This window comes from Agrilus planipennis, unplaced genomic scaffold (assembly GCF_000699045.2).
Source record: "Agrilus planipennis isolate EAB-ADULT unplaced genomic scaffold, Apla_2.0 scaffold72, whole genome shotgun sequence".
Taxonomy (NCBI): Eukaryota; Metazoa; Arthropoda; class Insecta; order Coleoptera; family Buprestidae; genus Agrilus; species Agrilus planipennis.
In genome coordinates, this window is record NW_020439081.1 from 243,514 (window position 1) to 266,559 (window position 23,046).

Consider the following 23,046-nt stretch of genomic DNA (forward strand, 5'->3'; position numbering starts at 1 on the left):
TTAGATACCTTTATTTATTTCTTTATTTTTTGAAGAAATCTGGAAAATTGTATAACTAAACCTCTTCTAAGAATTTTTTCTTTCATAAAACGGAGACCCTTCGACTTTGTTTTGTGCGTTTACATTAGACTCGTTTTTCATCCTTCGTTACACTCTTTCTCTCATTAGTAAGGGAAAAAATGTTTTTCAGTCGTGTGCACAATATCATCAAATAGGATTAACATTTGTGTTCTGTTCATTTTCTATTGCCTATTCATTAACTAACAAATTTTAAAAATATAGAACAATCACTATTACAATGATGAAATGTTTATCTTCCATATGAAATACATTTAGGGGTTGTTCATAAAATACGACACTCAGAATTTCATTTTCTGGAGCCTTCTACCCCACTCTTTATGCTAAGTCACACTTTCAAATATTACCTAAAGCTGATCCACCCCTAACAAACTGTTTCTTGTCATTAAAAATGGTTAATTCTACACGAATTTTCCTCTACGAGAGGAAATAAGGTTAAAACAAAACGAAAAAATTGCATATTAATATGAAGGAATTGCATTGTTAAGTTTGGTTTTCTATAGGACTCCGTTTAAAATGACATATCGTTTATTATGATTGATTCTCATGAAATCATATCCGGCTATAGTGACCCAAATGATTAATAATAACATTTTCACTCATTTTCCTGACGCTTCTTATGTATATTGATATTACAATTCATCGTTCCTTTTCTTTTTCTGTTAATAAATGTATACAATTTGTAGTTTTTCTCTCTATTAAACTAAGACTATGCTTCGTATGACGCCCGCTTAGTATGACGTGCTTGTCAATTCGATGTCATTATAAGCGGATTCTACTGTATGTTTATTTGTAGACTTAAATACTTGAGAATAACTTTCGATCGTAATGAAAAATTTTAAGAACTGCTAAGTTTAGAGAAAAATTAATAGTCAACGTCACAGACTCTTTCCCTCCTTGTCATGTCTTATCACGGTAATTATTTACGAACATATTTTATGAACGGCCCCTTGGTAACTTCTCAGCTTTGTATTCATTATTATCTAACGTATCTACATACATGTTTAAATACAGATACACATTATGTATTTAATTTGAAAGACTTCATCACTTTTGTTGCATCTTATAGTAGTAAGTAATACTATTCCAGTGTTCTTTCGGTAATCAGTCCGATGATACCCTTAAGGGCCTTTCGCAAGTGTGGAGGAATTATAAGTTTTCCGTAGTTCTTAATTTTCCGTGGCTGTCGACTTCGTACGTGTCTCTCGCGACAATTTCACCTCCAACATTTTTATATTCGGGCCGACACCTGTGGCTGTGCTTCGATCCGGACCTTACTAATGTAAGTTCTACTGAAACACAAGTTGTTAGCACGGAACTTCTTTGCCCGTTGGCGCTTATACTGCTGTTACTTTTACAACTTTTCTTACCGTTAGGCTTTTTGAATCGGGGTGCAGACTTGTACGGCAGAGGTTTTCCGCCGATAGCGCCCTTATGTCGTTCAGCCCTGTCCTTGCACAGTCCATATCGGCCCATTAATATAAAAAAGTCCCTGCGGTATTGCTGCGTCACTAACGCGTACAGTAATGGATTCGCGCACGAGTTCAGCGGATAAAAGAACACCAGCAGTATCTTTGTTTGCGTCACCGTAATCAGGGGATGTCCCAAAAGAGCTGTTAGACCGAAAAACGCTATCGGTGACCAGCATGCGAAATCTGTGAATACCAAAAGGGCCATCCTTTTGGCTATGGTTAAGTCTGGTCTGACGCACGTTATCGAGCGGGTTGTGGTACCAGTTTTTATCGATTTATACATACTCCCGTAACATCCACATATTAAAATGAATGCAAAGGCATTGAGAATCAATAACAATGAAAGATAAACTACGTCTATTTTTCCTTTGGTTTCGAGGGGTAAACAAATGCTAGTTTTGGAGTAGCTGCTGACTCCCACCAGAGGAAGAAGAGCCATTACAATTGCTGTAAGCCATCCTGCTATCATCGCGCGGATCGTAGTCCTTAATTTTAGACGTCTGTTAAGTTGAATTGCCCACGTAATCGTATACCATCGCTCGGTCGTGATTATGGTAAGTGTGTATACTGATAAAACGTTACCAAATACTGTTAAGAACCCTGCAATTCGGCATCCGTCACCTGCAACAAAATATAACGTAATTAAACTCTAATAAGTATTATGAACCGTTTTAGAAAATACTACAAATGGCGCAGTAAACGCCATCCATGCTACACTTTAGGATTACGTATGCTCCAACAAGGTCCACTTGTGTGGATATCTACTTGCTGAAAACGAATCCCGGCGTAGCCAACCTCAACGTGATAGGCACGTTAGCTTAATCGAATAAAATAATTCGAAGTGGTCTGTCTGTATTCTGTCGAAACTGCAAGACGCGGATCACGATTTCGATCTTTTTGGATCTCATCAGCGCGTCGCAGGCAACTCCGACAGAACGCAGACCAACTTTTACCTGCTGTCTTAACAGTGCGTTTTAGAAAATACTACAAATGGCGCAGTAAACGCCATCCGTAGCACGATGCTACATTTGATTATTATGAACCGTCTTAAGGGATTAATGAAATTAGAAAAGTATGACATATTCTGCAGAAAAAATACAACTTCCAACCAGTGGAAGATATTAGAATATTTTAAAAGCATCATTTAGACTTACCTATTTGCCAATCGATTGCATAATTAAAGTAGACCCCAATAGAACAAGCGTCTACAATTGCAATGAGCAGTAGGTGTATTCCAATACATAAATCGGCAATGGCCAAGTTGCACATTAAAAATTTCGATACGGTTAACCGAAAATGAGAGGTGCATATGACTATAATTACAAACAGGTTGCCAATTATAGCGATCGATGATATAAACCAAACAGGTATCCTTAAAATCCAATTGCCCATTATATCCTCGCATGGATTGAAAGCGTCTGGAGCTGGATGGCATTCCACCTATAAAAATTAATTGTCTTCTAATCAGCAATAATGTTTTTTTTTGCTTTTAATGCATTATTTATTTAAATTTATGTAAGTTTTAAGTTTTAAATTTAGACTTCTGGGTTTGAACCACGTAAGAATGGAACAGTTATGTATCAGACTGTTGGTAGAAATATGAAGATCTCTGAAGATTGGTAGAGGTAGTTTAAAATCACATGGGTCATGGTGGGTTGCGCAGTCGTAAAACTCCGCTTATTCATTGATTTCCACTTCTAATGTGTACAAAACAAACGACCCAGGACCTTTTAAAATACCTCCAACATCTTGAAGTGGCACAAACCCAGAATCCTGAATTTTGTACGGATAAATGCAAGTCGTATTTACCTCGAGATAGTTGATCTTAACATGTCCGCAGTTTGCCAAAACTGGCGCTATTCCGTTAAGAGATATTGTACTATTATGAAAGAATTCCTCTTGGTTCCAATGATCTTCCGCGCTATTTGCGCTGATGTTGTACGAAAACGAAGTGCACTCTTTAGCCAATTTTCTTTCGAATTGTTTGTGTCTTTCGTATTCCCAAGGATTATGTGTATGAGGAAATTTGAAAGCGCAGCAATGGTAGGGGTAGGTTAACCATGCCTCCTTGATAAACTGGAATTAAAAGAATTTTACGTGCCATTGAACAAAAAACGCGACATGCTTTCATTAATCGGGTTGCTTATTATGTAGTTGGTAATTAAATCGTTTGCATAATTTAAGTAACTATGATCTAGAACAAACAGAATAGCTCAAAACCCCAACGCCAAAACACGACACTGTAGCTGTCCGAAGCACTTTTCGGTAACAAAGTTACCTTCTTCAGGGACTGAAGTAAACTGAGCTATTCTGTTTGTTCTACAACAACCTTCATATTAACTATGATCTCTTAAAATTTCACTCGATCTAATAATCAAATCTGTTCCATAACCTAATTACTTTATAAATATATATAAAGTTGTACTTTTTACAACGTCATTAGATACAGTTTGTTATAAACCGTGTTTACATTTTATGTGAGAGTAGGTTTTTACGTACTCCAGATAGTATTACTGAATAACAGGACCACACAGAGATAACAAGTTCTTAATAGCCAATTAATACTATAGGATCTAAAATTACATGTTAGGTAGGTATCTGCTGTTTAGGATCTGTTTTTTGTTTTTGCATTTGCATTTTACCTTTTTTACTGTAGTAGAAGTTCTATTTTTACTTCGGTATCATTTACTGTTTCTACGTTTAGGTGAGTAAAAATAAGATACTCTTATATTACTTAATTGTAAAGCTTTTAAAAGCTGACATTACAACCTTACTTCTTAATATATAATGCGCGCCTTTATCATCTATTATTTAAATTTACGAAAAAATAAGTCAATTCTTTCATGCAGATTTCTCTGTAGGCGTTTATATTTGCGTTATGTTTTTCTTAAATGGGGTTCTTTAAAGTTCAAGAGACGTAGATTAGCGAATGCTAAAAATGCTTTGTAAACTCTTGCTACTGCTAATATTAAAAGGACACAGAGTCAACGAAAGGGATTGAACCATTGAACTCGTATGTGGAGTAAAATGGATCTATTTAATAAAATTCCGTAGAGAATATCTACCACGTGAATAAATATGCGCATGTTTTTGGTGAATTGTGGATAGCAAAAAAAGTACGTTTTCATACATCTCAAAAACCGAAAAAAATCGCTCGTTTGTAGATACATGACGATCCAGTAATCCTGACTATATTCACATACAAGTGGGTATTGAGAATGTTGAATGAAACTATCTTAAAAATTGCTTTGTATTATTGGGCTAAACACAAAATTCTTATGAAATACAACTGTCATCTTTTTGTTGCCATTTCTTTCTCAACAATTGTATAAAGTAAGAAATCAAGATGCGTTTCGTTTCAATTATTACTCTGAAGAAACGTAACCCTGAAGGTGCCTCATAGTTGGGGCGAAACGTAGGCTTTTGGTCTCACATAAATAAAAAATCTTTGCCCCATACGTAGCTTGATTTCTTGCTCTATACAACCAACTTGTGCTGAATCATAAAACAGTATGCTTCTCATGGTAAACATAGCTAAAGCTGAATGACAGGTCATAACAATAATTCTTATTATGACAGGGATGAAGGGCGGTGTTTTATGAACGCAAAATAGAATAGACCATTCGGTCTTACGATTCAGTATTTTGTCTGACTCATTTCAAGTGAGGATCTCTACACTGAAGAATTTTTGGATTGTGGATTTTGCTGTACTACGTACTCTCAATAGGTTGAATCTATGAAGGTTTCAAGTAATGTAACTCCATATTTAGAAATAAAATAAAAACACAGTTTACAAATAATTTATTATAACCACTATAATTATTTCGACACACTGTGCCTTCTTCAGGTGATGAAGATATAAACTCAAGTTTATATCTTCACCACCTATACTGGTTATAATAAATTATTTGTAAACCCCAAGTGTTTTTATTTTACTCTCAATAGGTCTTCCGCCGATAAGCAATTTGGATATTCAAACTTTGGTACCTAGTAGAAATGATTATTCCTTAAAAATAGCATTTTAATTGAAGCCATATTTCTAATAGTAATAGTAAAGAGTGTTTTTTTAATAAAATTTTGGTTGAGACATTCTCTCCGAACCATCGACAGTTTAAATATTTATGCACGGTGTTAAAAAAGGCTTTCCGGAATGAGACTCAACATCATTTATTCTATACCTATTTAAATCTGTTTTACACATTTGCAAATCCTTTAAGAGAAATTGAACCCAGTAGGAAATGGTGTAAAAAGCTCTCGGTTAACACTGGAAAAATACCTAGGCAAAAATTGACCATTAAATGTACTTGAGAAAGTATTGAATATTTGTCGTTTTGTCCGTTCATGAGGATTTTCGTTTAACCTAGTTTTTCTCTTAAATTAGTTAGTATTTATGAAATACATAATGCAAATCCTTCTGATAAGCTAATTTATAAAAGAACTACTAATTTCTCTTTAGAAATGCGTTTTTTTTTTAAATGTTTTGTATTAATTTGTATAGAGGCTGGCTTTATTTGCCAATAAAAGTGGTTCCTTGTTAGGTCTTTATAGCATCACCTTGAAAAATTACAATTGGTCCTGGATGTTTCTTTATCGCATATGATTATCATTTTTCACGACGCTTACGACATCTTACGACCGAATGCTAATATTAAAACACCCCAAGCACGTCAAACAATTGCTTGATTTTTAATTAAAATTGCGATTAAACGACAGCGTCCTGAATATCAAAAGTAGGCGCGTTAGTTAATTCTATCCTTTAATTAATTTAATATTTATCCAATTCCAGGACGTCGGATCTCGAGAGGACATTATCATTACAAACTTAAACCTACGCAGAACATTATTATACAGTGAAATAATTATATATTGCGTAAATCTTTTAAGGTCATGACCGCTATCGGTCGGTATAATTAGCTCTTCGGTACTAATTGAGTCTTGGCACATTAGCGATCCTTTTTTCTTTGCTAGTCTTAATTTAAGTTCTGACTTTATTCAGATTAAAATTCCTTGGAAAAATAAAGGATTTTTGTCAGAAAAAAGTAACTAAAACTTAAATGAAAAACTGAAAAGTTGAGTCCTTTTTTTATATACTATTTCGTTTACTAGAAAAGATGGTGATAACATCAATAATACCTTTCTATTATGTACAAGTTCCAAATATGCCTATTCCATATCATTTTTCATTTCAGATACGAACGCTTCTGATTTGATGGATTGCATCAAACAGAATTTAATAATATTTTTTAAAGCAGTTTACGTCTATTATTAATGTATGCACATCATTCGTTATCATTTGCGTTCTTAAAGCTCGTGCTTCCTTAATTTTTTTGTCTTAATTTCGCACGTCGTATATACTCCGTTCCATTAATAATAATTTCATTAGCAACTGACGATGGAAGAACGAAAACGATTTAGAAACAAAGGAGAAGAAAAAAATGAAAGACACTATCCAACGGCATCTTACGTCATTATAGGGTTTATTACGATTTTAATTTCAACAAAATCTACTCGTCAACAGATCTGCTTCAGACAGGCTTCTCGTAAAATAGATCCTTGTATGCTAGCACCAGGACAAGATAAATGTTGTTCTGTAAACCGGCTTTTCAAAGATACACACAAACGAGGAACTTCCATAAACGCGTAATGCACATTGCACTTTATTTCCTTAGGAATTCTGCTGTCATATACGTAACTCCCGTCTTTTGTCAGTCTGTAGTTAATAGCGTGGATGTTATGTGTAATTTGCGGACAAACATTGAGCCACCCCCATCTCATGATATATCCTGCAACTCCAATTTGTTTATGTGTGTTCTCTACATAAACCCATCCAGTTTATTTCGGATCTGAAAATGCTATGTCGTTGTTATGCAATTTAAGTTAAATGATTTCTTAAGCGAAGCGTATCCAAAATAATGAAATTTTAATTTTTAAGGATTCTGAACTGATGTTGTCCTGATTCGGGTTTAAAGGCCTCTAACTCCGATGTTGAATGTGGAAGAACCTCTGAAAAAGCTCTCCACTAGTGCTAGCGAAACGTTGGGAAACAATTTCAACCGACGACAGTCTTTAGACCCGAACCAGGACAACCTCATTTCACCAACTTGCCGCGAAAGCCCTTACCAATCTTTAAGGTTTCTAATGAAAAAATGCTTCAATCTTCAAACATAATTTTCAAATTAAAAAAAAAGGGTTAACAGTAATAAAAGAGTATGTTAAAAAGTTACATTTTTACTTCTCAGTACATTACAATAATTAATATTATATATAAAAGAAATTATGAGTGCTGTCAACACAGGGCAAAGTAGTATTACGTAGTTAGTATCAGCAATTTCTTATGCTGAAATGTACGATGTGTTGCATATCTATTTACAAACAATTCCTTTAAATTTTAATCTTTGATTACTATACATCTATCAAAAACCATGATGGCCGACATTAGTGACAATGCGACAACAATTGAAAAAAGATGATGGCCGACAACTGCAACAATTAGAAAAGAATGATGGCAGACACTACGTCATAGTGAAGTAATAAAAATGGCCGGAGCAGGGGGATGAACTACTTATCATAAAAGTTATTTTCAAAATAATTGCGCCACGCAGTCTACTGTCACTATCAACCATGGTGAGGTTAGGAAGGCTATAAGGGGAGGAGGAGGCCTATGTATCGCGTTATTATTATTATTATTAAAACAATTTTTGAAAATGTTTTAATTTTAATTGCATTAATTACAACAGTGGTATATATTCATTAAGTTAAGATCCAAACAACATTGAATGTTTGAGTTTCACTTTGCAAAGTAAAACATTTAACTTTCTATGTCTTTTACAATATAAATACATTCTTTTACTTATAATAAATTGATTGAGTTTCTTCAGTTAAATTGCGTTGAACTTTTTGCTTATCACGAGTGTGTCAACAACACACCAGAAAATAACTTATTGCTCAAGTAACAAATAGAGGGATGAAAAAGAAAATGCGACGATTACGTATTATTGATGCCTTTTCTTTTGCAACGTCAAAACTTCTTCAAGGTTTTTTAAAAGTTGTGGAACTGTTGGAAGAAAAAATGTTTAAATGCTGTTTCTTCTCAATCACAACTGAAACGTGATTGGGTGATTTCACTTAAAAAACTAATTTTATGCTTAGTTGTATGCAAATGCAACATTTTGTTTGAACCAATTACAGTCAAAGTTGAATAGTAATGTAATTAAACTATAAAAAAGAAGTCCTTTTGGAATCACTGTTTCGTATGTTTCTAAAGATAAAATATTTCTTTATTTTTTCATGCTACAGTCGGTTTAAAAATACAGAATATATTACGCTAAATATTGGTATTAATTAGTAGTCAAGTAGCGATATTGAGTCTGACGATAATTAGAAACTAGAGACTAGTGGAACTGTCGGGAACATTCTGAAACATTCTAGAATTTTCGATGAAATTTTGCAACATGTGGGACTGCTTAGAAGATTTTTGGAAATTCTGGAAAATTACAATCTACTCTAATAAATCCTGAAACATTTTCCGGCTTTTCATGAAAGCCAATTTGCTAAGAGATTTTAACCACCCATGCACACGCATGAGTGGATTATACATCTAGGACATAAATTGTAACAGAATAAGCTTTATCGATCCTATATATAAAAATATAAGTAGTTAAGTTTTCAATCTGTTAAATCGTAAATTCTCACAACTTATGTATGATATGTGCAGTTATATTCAAAAGACGCAGTTTTTAACTTCAATGTGCCAAGAAAGGATGCGAAAAAGGAAAAGTTGCAGATGAAGCAACATTGAAGTGAGTATTACACCACTGTGACCCAAATAAAAGATAAGCTTTAAAAAATTCAAATGAAGTATGGATTAAGGAACAGAGCATATATGTATAAGGTCTTTGTCCTTAAACATTATATAAAAATGTTTACAGAATAGTTCCGTTCAAGGGAATTTTTAAGGTGTTTTTCTTGGTTTAGTTTATTTGTACAGTACATTATAATGGAATGTTATTATTTCATGATGTAGCGTACTACTTTATTAAAAAAATGTTTGCTTTGAAAACATTGCCCGTTTGTATATTTTACACAAACATGCCTTGTTGACTCTGAAAATTTGCGAAACGGAAAAGTAAAGATCTTTAGTTACTGAGCCTGCCAATTCGCGCAATATCCTTTGTGGCTGGAGTGATGAACATTATGTTTGTACGTACTTATCACCCACGCAACTCTGTTTTTGTGCTTTACTTTCCTATATTGTTCGCAGGTTCGTCGTTAGTTCCATCTTTTCATTTTTTCTTTCTCACTTAAGCAAATTGAACAAAAATGTAGTGTGTAGTGAATGGTAATTTAGAAGCTTTTCTTCTCCTAAATTTTCGAAATAATGTTTATTCACAATGATCGACCAAAATTGGTAAAAGGTACTCTTCCAGAAGAAATATTTCTATGCATAGGTACCTAGACATCATTTCTTTAAGAAACTGGCCCCTTTTAATATAATCAAAACTGTTCTTACTTATTTTTGGAACAATAATTGATCATTTTAGTAATAATTCTAATCATATAAGAGGAGGTGAACCACTGAAGAAGCCCGCAACTCATGCTAGCGAAACGTTGGGAGGACACTTCAACAGACGACAGTCTTTAGACCCGAATCAGGGCCGTACCAGTTATACCAACTGGCCGCGAATGTTTTCACCAATATATAAAAAGGAAATTAATTATTAAGTTGCAAAAGTTTCGCTACTGTTAGAATGACATCTTCAATCCGTTGCGTTCCGCTTGAACTCTGAAAACACTCGTATTAGGAAGAAAATTACAAAAGGTAATCTCTTTGTTATTACTTATTAATAACAAGCACGATTTCTTACTAAAGATGTGCAATAAAAGTATAAAGAGGCAGCTTACTGAACATACATACGTCTTCATCATCATAAGGTCATCAGTCCTAAGACTGGTTGGACACGTACCTCCACTCTTTCCTATCCTGAGCTAAACTTCGCATTTCCCTAAAACTAGAACAGCCCACATCCTTAACTATTTGCGAACATTAATCTACTCTAGGTCTACCTCTACCCCTTCTAACTCATGTTTCTGCCTCTAATATGTCTCTGACAAGACCTTCATGCCTGAGAAGGTGTCCTACCAACCTATCTCGCCTATTTTTATTGACTTCCATAGAGTCCTCTGTTCTCCTATTCTTTCCAATACCTCTTCGTTTCTAACCTTTTCTACCCACGATATCCTCATCATCCGCCTATAACACCACATTTCGAACGCTTCTAACCTTTTCTTTTCCGCCGCTCCCACTGTCCACGTTTCGCAACCGTACAATGCCATGCTCCAAACGTACACCTTTAACAATCTTTTTCGAATTTCTAAATTAACCGTTCGCCAGCATAAAAATGACTTCTTTTTATTAAAGGCGACACGACCCTGCGCTATCCTCTGCTTTATATTTCTACTACTCCTTCCGTCCTGACTTATCTGACTTCCTAGGTATCTAAAATCAGCCACTTCTTCTAATTTTTCGTCTCCTATCTTTATATTCGCTCTTTCCCTACTTACATACGTTGATAAGTAATAATAAAATATAAAGAAAAGAAAATTTTTGACTAGGTACATATATGTTCCTTTTAATGGCGTTAAAATATTTATAAAAGGTCGAACTGCAGGACGTTGTCTGTATCTATACCTTTTCTTCTATGTTATATTGCTTCGCGTTCGTAAATTTTGCTAGCCAGCATTTTAATAAACCATGTTAGTAGATATTGATTCTCCAGAGATTCTCTTCAGAAGTGCATTATTTATCGTAACTTATTAAACTTTCTATGCTCTTTGAAATAAACATTCGAGTAAGTTTTCATTCGGAAGAGTTACAAGCTGACGTTTGCATACATATGTTCCAGGACTTTATAAGGCTACTTCCTTTTTTATGTGCCTTCAGGAACAATATTTCAGGAGTTGGAGCGTGCAATGTTAGAACCATAAGGTAAGTAGGGAAATTAAGAATAGAAGAACAAAGGACTTTATGAGAGTCAATAAAAAATTAGCGAGTTAGGTTGGTAGGAGACCTTCTCAGGCATGAAGGTCTAGTCAGAGACATATTTGAGGCAGTTAAGAAGAGTAGAGATAGACCTAGATTAGATTACTGTTCACGAATAGTTAAGGATGTGGGTTCTAGTTTTAGCGAAGACTAGATCAGGATAGGAAAATATTTTCAATGTTGTAGATATATAGTTATAGTTGAAAATATTTACTACGTATTTCTTAACCCAAAGGGAAGTTTCCTTCATTAGATCTGCTGAAGCCCAAACCCATAGTTGTAGTAATTGCATAATATAGAAGAACTAATAAGGAAAACCGAACGTTACCGCTCTTTTATTTTAAAATTTTTAATTAAAATAATTTGAGCTGTTCCAAAGTTTTCATACGAAAATATAACTGTGAATTTTGTAGAGAACACATATTAAAAGTATTATCCAAAACATATTACAAAACTCATAGTGTTCCAGGTTTCATGCATCGTAATACATACTAAAATAAACCCTTATGGAGGAAATGTATTTTAAATGGCTAAGTTTGTCACAATTTGATTAAACATCTTTCGATTTATAAAGTTTCGTTCGAAAGCTTCTCGATTTATTTTCAAAATTGCGAACGCCTTTCCCCTAATAACTTCTAATTTAGGAAATCTGGTTAGTACATTACCTGCTGGTTTTACTGGTTTTGTATAAAAGGATAAAGAAAAAAAATGGTGAAGGAGCGTGTTGTTGCTTGTATTCTTTTCAATAAAATATATTCAATTGTGTGCCATGTTGATGCTACATCATTATTTACGGTAATTCTTAAAAAGTAATAGGTACTTAGCGTAACAAAACAACTTGCTTTGTTGGAAAAATCGCTTCAGTTTACATACTTCTTATATTTTCGTATTTTTTTTTCTGCTGGCGCTTCTTTTGTTGTGAATCGTTTCTTTGATATTTGGTTCAAGTTATTTGAATGAAAATAGTCTAGAATATTCCATTTTTGCCCAAGTATTTGAGACGTTTTGTATTTGAAGATGTTGTGCAAGTAGCAATCCGACATATACAATAATATTACAAGTCTATATAGTAGACATGTAGCAAAATGCGAAGACTGTATGAAAAATAATTTAAAACAACTGAGGAATACGATACGTTAAAAATTTTGAAAGTTCCAAGGAAGGCAAAGTATATGTACTTTTGATCAGCTGTTTTAAATTTTCTCTAAAACATCCCAAATCCTTTATTAAATGTTTAATAGGCTGTAAAATTAAAGGAGAAAATTAAAAAGATCAGATGCCATAAAACCAACAGGGAATTCCATAGTGAAAATTTAAAAGTAAAATCTTTTATTGGATCCAAATTTACTTATACTTTGAAATTGTGTCATAAAGAATAAAGGAAAATCAGAAAGTGACGCGAGTGAATTCTTGTTCTGAATATTTTTACCTCTAAAGGAACCGTCGACTTCTTTGAAATCCTTAATCATATACGAAAAAAATGCTCTCAGAAACTGAACTCGAATAGAAAAAGAAATAAATAATATAAATNGAGGGGCCTTCTGCCTATGCGCCAAAAAGATTCATCAATTAAAATATAAGTAAGTTGATAACGGTAGTGGTAGTCGATATTGACGGAGAGAATACATTGACGTGATGCTGCCTCTTGGTTATATTTCATTGCCTAACAATTCCCTGTCATCGTCATGATGACTAGTACAAGAGCAATTTAAATAACGTAACATATAAATAAGAAGTATTTCAAGTATCTGGATAGTTATTATCATAAGGTCGTCAGTCCTAAGACTGGTTGGACACGTACCTCCACCCTTCCTATCCTGAGCTAACCTTCGCATTTCCCTAAAACTAGAACAACCCCCATCCTTAACCATTTGCGAACAGTAATCTAATCTAGGTCTCCCTCTACTCCTCTTAACTTTTCTTTCTGCCTCTAATATGTCTCTGACTATACCTTCATGCCTGAGAAGGTGTCCTACCAACCTATCTCGCCTATTTTTATTGACTTCCATAGAGTCCTCTGTTCTCCTATTCTTTCTAATACCTCTTCATTTCTAACCTTTTCTACCCACGTTATCCTCATCATTCGTCTATAACACCACATTTCGAAGGCTTTTAACCTTTTCTTTTCCGCCGCGCCCACTGTCCATGTTTCCCACCCGTACAACGCTGCGCTCCAAACATACACCATTAACAACCTTTTTCGAATTTCTAAATTAACCGTTCTCAAGCATAGATGTGCCTTCTTTTTATTTGTTTATATTATTTTTAATTGAAAAGTTATTCGCAGAATAAGTTTTCACAGGAATTTGAATTTATTGGATATAAACCTATAGATAGCAGTTTTTTGTTGACATCTGATTATGAAATTAAGCATTATTTATGACTTTGTGATGATAATACTGTTTAGTTTCGAATTATTGGTCCGCTCCGCGTTCGATATTTATCGACGTTTTAATTGGTGTCAGACAATTTTCCGCTTCCTGGGTACGTCCCATGTCGGATACAGTGTAATTTAGGATCGACATCTTGTGTTGCTCAGTCGAGGAAAATCTAAACATATATATATATATATATCTGTATATGTATCGCAGGATATTAATAGGTGTAGCCATAAACAAGAACAGTCCTCCTCGTTTTCTAACGTTTTCCTTTCATTATTTATCGTCGTCTTGACTGCAATGCAGAAAAACTTACTCCAAGAAGATTGAACATAACAAATGAGCGGTCCGTTTAATTAATTACGTGTATATCAGATACCATGCTCGTTTATTAAGTTGGATTGTTCCTATACAATAAAAACGATAATGCGCCTTTCTTCCAATCATGTAAGCATTTTGTGCCTGTAATTCCGGCACCATTCGGCTAACAATAACCCACGGCGTAATACCTAAAGCGTATTGGTTCGCCCTTTAATATATTCGCAATTTTATTATCAATCAATCTACTTCGTTCGACAAAAGTAATTTGATATATGACTGTCAATAGATGACGCGGAAAATCTATATGAATTGAAAAACCATCGTTCGATGCTTTCAAACGAATACCTAACATCGAAATTTCTTCTTTTTCTGTTTAACGACAAATAGTAGATTGTTATGGTTTTTAGATATCGTATTGGACAATCAATTGATTAATTTAATCTGTATCGCTTGTCATGTGTTAAGATGTTGGATATTAAAAAGGAGTTGCCAATTTAAATAATTTATAGGAAGAACTGGTGACGAGGTTAAGGAAGGATTTTAGGCAACTTGAAATTTTAAAAAATATCCGAGACTATTTGGACGCTGATGAAGCATGACCAGATTGCATCGAATTCATTCGTAATCTAAAGAAGTTCGGGGTATTCTGGTCATATTTCAAAAGTGCCCAAATAGTCTTGAGATTTTAACTTCAGGATTCTAAGTCCTAAATTAAAAAATGGACATAATTCTAAGGTGCTTGGAGGATACTTTTTTGGATTCAATTTTTATTTTGTTCAATAACTGCAAACGCATTCCAGAGTCTCCATTCTAGATTCATTGACATTGCTATAGTACTATTTTTTATAATTTCAAGTTGCCTACAATATGACATACCTAAATGCTTCATCAGCTCTCGGACTATATAGAAGGATGTTAAAAATATCAAGGATAGAAAAGGTTAGAAACCAGGATACACTGGGAAAAGTAGGATAACATGGGGTATTGCAGAAGCCAAGTAGGAAATGGAGAGACTGGATGGATATAAGTTGATGCATGAATAAAAATGGATAGAGGAATATCTAGATTTGATTTCTGTTGACAAATAGTTAGGGATGTAGGATGTTCTAGTTTTAGATAAAAGCAATTCGTTATTTAAACGATTATCCTTCGTGTAAGAAGTAAGTTAGTAAGAAGGTAGTAGAATTAGTACATAATTGAAACGCTTTATTGACTTATCCAAATGTTACTTATTACAATGTGGGGATAAATGGTAACAATGACTTACCCTGAAATTGAAAACGGACGGAAAAACTTTGAGGGATTCGACGACTTGAACTTTCAGGACTTCTATCTCATGTAGGCCTTCGGTCGGCAAAAACATTATCGCAGTGTCCGACAAATCTCTGAAAATATAATTCCATTAAATTACAAAAATCAAAAATGATCTGCGTTTTACGTTTCCTACTTAAGTATTTACGATTATGAATGGCGACAAAAACAGTACGAACTTTTATTAAGGAAAATTGAATTTAAAAAGATGACTTATTTTACTATTTTAAAAATTTGGCAATTTTATCTAATAAACACGTACCTATACTTCTATAGAATAGGTCAACAATAAAACAAGAAATCTGCTCTTTGCTGTAACGCGTACACGCACCTTTTCTAATCAAAATTGATTGAAAAGTTATTTTTTATATTGCGTTAAACTTATACATATATCTAGATGTTGTATGTGATTGTGTCAATTTCAAGTGCCGATCTTATTTTGTTAGAAATTACACGCCTCTAACAGATACATAGACACTGTTGTTCGAATGACCCAGTTTTTTTGTCATATTTGTGCATCCCTGAGAAAGAACAATGACGTTTTTGTATAATAATGTGCTACAGAATATATCTATTCTAAACCATTTACATTCATGCCTTCAAAAACCACATGTGTGTAAGTAATTGGGTAAATAAATTTTAAAAATCGATAAAATATAATATAATAATATATCTTTTGTCTATAAGACTTGCTATTTAGCGTACGTATTGTTTACGTGTAGCCGATGTCTTATTCGCCGCTTATTAATTTTCTCAAACTAGATAATTTATGAACAATTGACAAATAATTGGAAAGACTCCAGGAATATTACGTGATTTATGGAGGTCCATGCGAAACTTTCATGTACCACGTGCCTACAAAAGTGTCTAATAAACAATAAATGTTACGAAATCATTGCAAAGTAAGTGAAAGCTTTATCATCTAATCTTCGTTGGATCGTACGTACAGTTCGGCAATATTCGTAAGGAAATTCCAGAGTGCCGGGTACACGCGTGTTCGGTGCGTCTGTGCCGAGTTGAGCGTCGCGAACGGAAAATAATTCGTAGGTACGAACTGCCGGTTTTATTTTGTACTTTTTAATCGCTTAATAATTACTGAACTATTGTATACAAACAAATGAGTGTGTTAAAATCGGTGTTTAATTTTTTCATAGTGGTATACGCGAAAATTAAGTTACAGAAACAATGTTAACTTGTAAGACTGTCAGTGGAGTCGGATTCACACTATGCTAGTCGATGAGAAACCCGAAGCCGCATCAAGCCATGCGTACAAGTGAGCTTTTAAATACTACACCTACACATACTAAAATTAAGCAGTATAAAGGGCAAATATTGAAAGAGGTTGTAGTTTAATTGGTACTTAATCTTTGTGTTAACATTTGACTATGTCCATAAGTATATAAATCTCAACGTTTGTATCTTACTGTTGACTACGTAAGAGTACCTAGATCATGACGATAACGTTGTTTTGCTTACCAGATTCTATATTAATCTCTGGCAAGAGGTGAATCATATCTGGTTGAAACACCACATAGGGCATACAGATTATTTATTTTGTAAAAATAAAGTAATATTATACGATTGACAGATGGCGACAGCAAACAGTTTTTTCCAGGGTGGCGGTCAAATAATTACCCAACTGTATGTTTTTGTAACGTTTCGGTTTATTCAACCACCTTCAGACTTTTGAAGTGTTACCGCTTGTACACAGATATTAACTTACTTTTAAACAATTGGCAGTTATTCAACATCATAGAATGTTTAAAAATAAGTTAATATTTGTGTACAAGTAGTGTTATTTTAGGAAATATAGTATTTCACAACACTGAAAATTGTTATAACCGTGAAAATTCATAAAATTTGATAACATCAAGGGTTCTACAGACATCTAGAAGCGTGTATTGATAATCCTAAATCGTAAATGAGGGAGCCTTTTGGTAAAACAGCTTTTGGCGGATCTTCGAATCGTAGCTACACCTTTGTTTAGCACGTATGTATCTAAAGGAAAATTTGTTTTTTCTATATTTTTCTTTTCTCAGCATAAATGAAACGAACATGAGTGTCTGTATTAATTCTTATCATATTTGTAAATGAAAAACTTACATTTGGCGAAGACTTTTTAATCCAAAGAATGCCCGTTGATGGACAAACGTCAGCTTTGCGTTGCCTTTGAAACTTCTGAAACACAAATAAACCGGGTTCACTAAAACATTTGTCGTACTTTAGGTACTATTCAAGATGAATGCAGAAGACACCTAATAAAACTATATATATTGAGTAAGCTTATGTACAGTGTATCTAAAAGAATTCTGTAACTTGCAGAAAAGAAATACCTAATGTGAAACATAAAAGAAATGTGTTTTTATTTTATATTACATAATGTAACGAAATTTTTAGCAGTTCTATTTATTTAAATAAGTCTACACAAGTAATTAATTTAACACAGAATCTGTTATTTTCATCACTTATAATTTTATATCAGTATTTACTTCTGTTTTCCATATTCTGTTCATCTATATATATGTTTACAGTATTTCTCGAAACTTCCTTAAATTCTTTTTATGATGTAATATTGTTCCTTGTATAATTTATGACTGTATATGTTGTCTTCTCTCAAGTGTTATAACGGGTGTTCCCCGTTGATTGGGTCACAGACTGCAGCATCCGTTCATAACAACAGGAATCGTTTATACCCGACTTGTGTTATATTTACCCGTTAATATTGTTAAAATAGGAAAAAATCGATATTACACATGTAGAAGCTTCCATATGTCTTCCGTCCTTAATAATGAACTGCTGCTGCTGTTGCGTGGTCCATTACATGCGGAGGCTGAACTTCCGTAGTTCCGGTAATTTGCTGCGATTTACCTGTCTTATCAGTTACCTAAAGTCATTTTTGTTTTATGGCATCTCACTTTCCTTAATCCCGCAGAAACTTTCAAGTTCTATCAAAGAGAAAAATACAGAACTCTTTACTTAAAACCAGCCGTTCGCTTCTCATAGACTTCGAATGATAGGAAATCGCATTATCCATTATAATAGTACCTCTCCAAGAAGTTTTACTCGGGTGATATATTAAGCCATTTAGCGAAAATGCAATAGAGATCTAGTGAAGTGTTACTAATGGGGATATTAACAGGAAAACTTCTCTATGCAGCCAGACATTTACCATGCATGAAAGGTGTATAGAATCGCATTATTCGTATGTAACAGACACCTGCTTACTAAATTTCCATAGAATCTCATTTATTTCGTATTATTTTTTCTTTTTATTTATATTGCATTTTATGTAGACTTTTGCGACCATTGAACATACATGACGAACATGACGAATTTAACATTATCGTTTGTTCTGATTCAATTTCAGATCAGATCAACCTTACCAACCATAACCTAGCCTTCAAGAGATGAAAAAATACTAATAGTGTTAAGACCAACAATGTCCCAGTGTTGGTATTAGTCTTGTTATTGTTTAATAGGTCTTGGTTTTGGTACTGCTCAAATACTTTTAGTCTTGGTCTTGATCTTTCTGATCTTGGTCTTGCTCATTTAATAATTCTTTTAAGCACAAATTATTCTATTTACCGACACAGTGCTGAAGTTTTCTGTGTGTTTTGAAAAGGTCTATTAATTTCGCTTTTTTGGTATACAAAGTTTAATTGAGATACCATGGAAGTGATCCTATCCTGACCCACGGCTTATATGTACCTACTCTTTTCCTCATCGACCGCTTTCACCTCTTCTGCCTCTCTTTTTTGCCTAATACATCCCATTAATAACTCGTTCTCACAATTCTTAAACGAGACTTCCCACCATATCCGTCACATTAAATTGCAGTGTAATAACCCGATGGTATAGCCTATCCACCAACCTAATAGGACTGAAACTCACTTGATACAAATTCCAACAGCTTATGCAGGTATATGTTTTTTTTTATAACACGTTAAATTTTGGTTTAACTAAGACTCACGTACAGTGTGTTCGTTATATGCGAATGTTGTTTATTAATGCCGGTCGTTCTTGTAGGCCACTTTTAAATATGTCTGTTACAACCGAATATTCGGTTTCTTTGTCATTACTAGCGAGTTCCAGGTTTTACAAAAACATTAGATTTGAGTAAAATAAACTAACTGATAAGGAATAAACGTTTTAACTATTGTGTAGTATTTGTAATGGATTGTTAAAAAAAAAATGAAAGAAAACTGTAAATGTCGGAATAAACTGTAAGAATATCAGATACTTACATTTTGGCAATTTCGGAATCCAAGAAAGCCTCTTCTTCCACTGATCGCAGATCGTTGTAGTTTAACGATCTAGAAAGACATTTATATAATTAGCCTGTTACCATATATTCTGTTTTTAATTAAGGACATCATTTTTACATACTGCAAATTAAATACAGTAAAACCCACTTATAACGTATACGCTTATTACAGACTCATGGTCATAACGTACTATATTGGATATTATAGCCGGCTGTAAGCATACTATGTGTCTAATTCTCTTCTAATGAACTTTTGGTATAATGTACGGATTTTTCACATCCTCTCGCGTACGTTATAAATGAGGTTTACGGTAGATAAAATATCATAAAAAGTAGATAGTGTCCGAGACCACCCGTCTTTTTTTTTACGAAAAACAGCTCTCGACTTAGGTAATTAGGGTGCACTTAATCTACTATTAGTAGACATTTGAGATTACAAATCAACGTTCATTCCGGATAATCCATTTCCAGTGGAAACTGTTGTTTTAGGGGATATTATTGAAGAAGAATGGTCTCGAACACTTGTTAGCTTATTTAAGACACCAAGATACTATCAGCTTAATAAATCACAAGTGATATGATCAACGCTGTTTGAAATCGCGATAAGTTTCGTAACTGTGATTACAGCGGCGCTAATCTAAGTGTACGGAATCATCATGCAAAGTTAATTAGGTGTTAATAACGCTCAAGGGAAAGTATATTATAGTATTAGATTAGAACCGCAAATGTACCACCACTATATATATATTATACGCCGTTAGCCTTTTTAAAATCTCTTATTAATATTATATATAAAAGAAATTATGAGTGCTGTAAGCACGAGACAAAGTAGTATTACGTAGTTAGATCAGCAATTTCTTATGCTGAGGTGTATGATGTGTTGCATACCTGTTTACAAACAATCAATTTTTCAAATAATTTTTAACACAAAGGAAGTGATTAAGTTTACAAAAATGAATTTCGACCACCCAAAGCAATGGTGCTAACAGTTTTGAGCTCACAGTGACTGATAGGGGGGAAGAACTTGTCGTTATAATAAATTTTTTCAGCAATTTAATTAATAAATAAGTTGCCAGGCATAATATTCTTGTGCATCTATTTACTGTCGTGTTTAGTTGCACTTCAAGCACATAAATTATCACCAACGTTATCCTACTATCTATGTATAAGACGTTCCTAAAGTAAAGTCATTAATTTTAGAGGGATTAGAAGTGAATAGGAGCAGCGCAAAGTTTTGTGCGGTTATAAGTACGTAAGTAGGTAACAAATTGTGAAAACAGCCGTCATCTCTTTTGTTAACCACACAACTAGATGCGAAATATGCCTGATTTTTCAGAAAAACTATACCTAGAAGAAACTATAGGTATCAGCATTAAAAATGAAAATACAATACACGATTCGAGTGGGTGTTCGAATCGCGTTTCAAGAATTGCGTGAATGCTTCAATAAATATAAGTATTAATATATTAATACAGAAACTTCGAAACTTCTGGCACATTCTTTGGGTATTTATTCAAATACGAACATTTCCCAATACATACGAATTATTCATTATTTCAATTTCCAACTTGGTGCTTTTATTGATTCAAAATTAATATTAATCCCACTCATCAAATATATTATTTCGGTTGATATTTGAAGAATGGGAGAACAGAGGACTCTATGGAAGTCAATAAAAAATAGGCTAGATAGGATGGTAAGATACCTTCTCAGGCATGAAGGTTTAGTCAGAGACATATTAGAGACAGAAACGGCGGTTAGGAGGGGTAGGTGTAGACTTAGATTAGATTACTGTTCGCAAATCGTTAAAGATGTGGGATGTTCTGGTTGTAGGGAAATGCGAGTATTACCTCAGAATAAAAGGAATTTCATCAAATGATTCATTAGAGAATTTTCCGGCTCCAGTTCATTCAGACTTATTCATTAGAAGAAGAAAGAATAGAAATTCTTAGAGGTTAATAACTATAAGAATTAGTATTATTTTATTGCTTTTGGCTAATATTTCATAGGTACGCAGATTAGTAAAAGATTTATTTTAAAAAAGACGTTCAACCCCAGCAATTAGAAATTATTATTGTTCATATCTAGTATGTACAGTTTTATCTGCAATAGTTAAATTATATTTTTCTGCGTGGGTTATAAAATTTTATGTCGGTGTTATCAAAATTGTGTGGTAAATAAGTACATAATTATTTTGTAGACATGCACTTGATCATTAAAAACCTCAAGACCTCTTTAAGATCCTCGTTTAATGATTAGATATTTCTATGAAACTCTGCGTATATTGATTGGTAATTTTTGTTCCATTTATAGCACACGTTTTATTCACCTTTTCAAAGAAAAATTGTACAAAATATAACTCATGGTATATAAAACCAAAAATATCATTTTCATGAATATTTCATCATTAACACTGCATGTTTGTAGACACATTTAAATGTCAAAAAACTGATTACATTAATTAATTGTATCCAGCATGCAATGAGCAAATCTGAGCACGCAAACGTTAAAAGCTACATTATGATGTGTTTTCTATTTATCATTAATTAATAAAGGTAGTAAACATAAATGCCAAAGGAAACATTTCGATTTTTCCTTCGTAAACATTCACACAATTTCCTTATCGAAACTTCCGAATAATAATATTCGAAGCGTGGGTTTAAAATATTTTGGTAAAATTATACGTATTTTTCAACACCATCATTTCAAACATTCCTCAATTTAATGTGGAAGTTTCCGATTGTGGTTTATTGTAATTCGCATCTTTTATGTATTCCATCTAACTGTATAAAAGTCGTTGTAGTTGACCTACAAATGCTAATATTTTTGTGTAAAAATAATAAATGTAATTCGTACTGCAAAAGTAGTTTTTTCAAGACGTTAAATGGAGATTGAAAATGCGCAACTTTTATGTTATTATGTATTTACCGTTACCATTATCAGAGACAAGTGTAGCAGTTTATTTTCGATTCTGTTTAGTGTTCACTTTATATAATGAACCACTATCTGTAGATGGGACATATAAAAGAGATTGTAGTAACTTTCAATAACTATAAATTGGACCCTTCCAGTAAGAACGTTAACGTTGACACCATCTTACATTTTGCAACTTTGTGTTGAGGTGTATATTTATCTTGAAAAACTGTACAATTTTCTAAATTTATAAAGACTACTTGCCAATGA

At 33.5% G+C, this 23,046-nt stretch overlaps 1 protein-coding gene across 1 annotated transcript in view; it reads right to left on the reverse strand.

The window, feature by feature from the left end:
- Positions 1–800: 800 nt before the first annotated feature.
- Positions 801–23,046, reverse strand: part of LOC108733147 (lutropin-choriogonadotropic hormone receptor-like) — a 107,132-nt gene continuing 84,886 nt past the window's right edge. Inside the window, exons 7-12 of the mRNA XM_018464207.1 lie at positions 19,844–19,912; positions 17,703–17,777; positions 15,556–15,673; positions 3,360–3,626; positions 2,705–2,990; positions 801–2,171 (exon numbers count right to left, since the gene is read on the reverse strand). Of these exons, the coding sequence (XP_018319709.1) occupies positions 1,228–2,171; positions 2,705–2,990; positions 3,360–3,626; positions 15,556–15,673; positions 17,703–17,777; positions 19,844–19,912 (1,759 nt within the window). The 3' untranslated portion in view covers positions 801–1,227. The remainder of the gene's footprint in view (positions 2,172–2,704; positions 2,991–3,359; positions 3,627–15,555; positions 15,674–17,702; positions 17,778–19,843; positions 19,913–23,046) is intronic.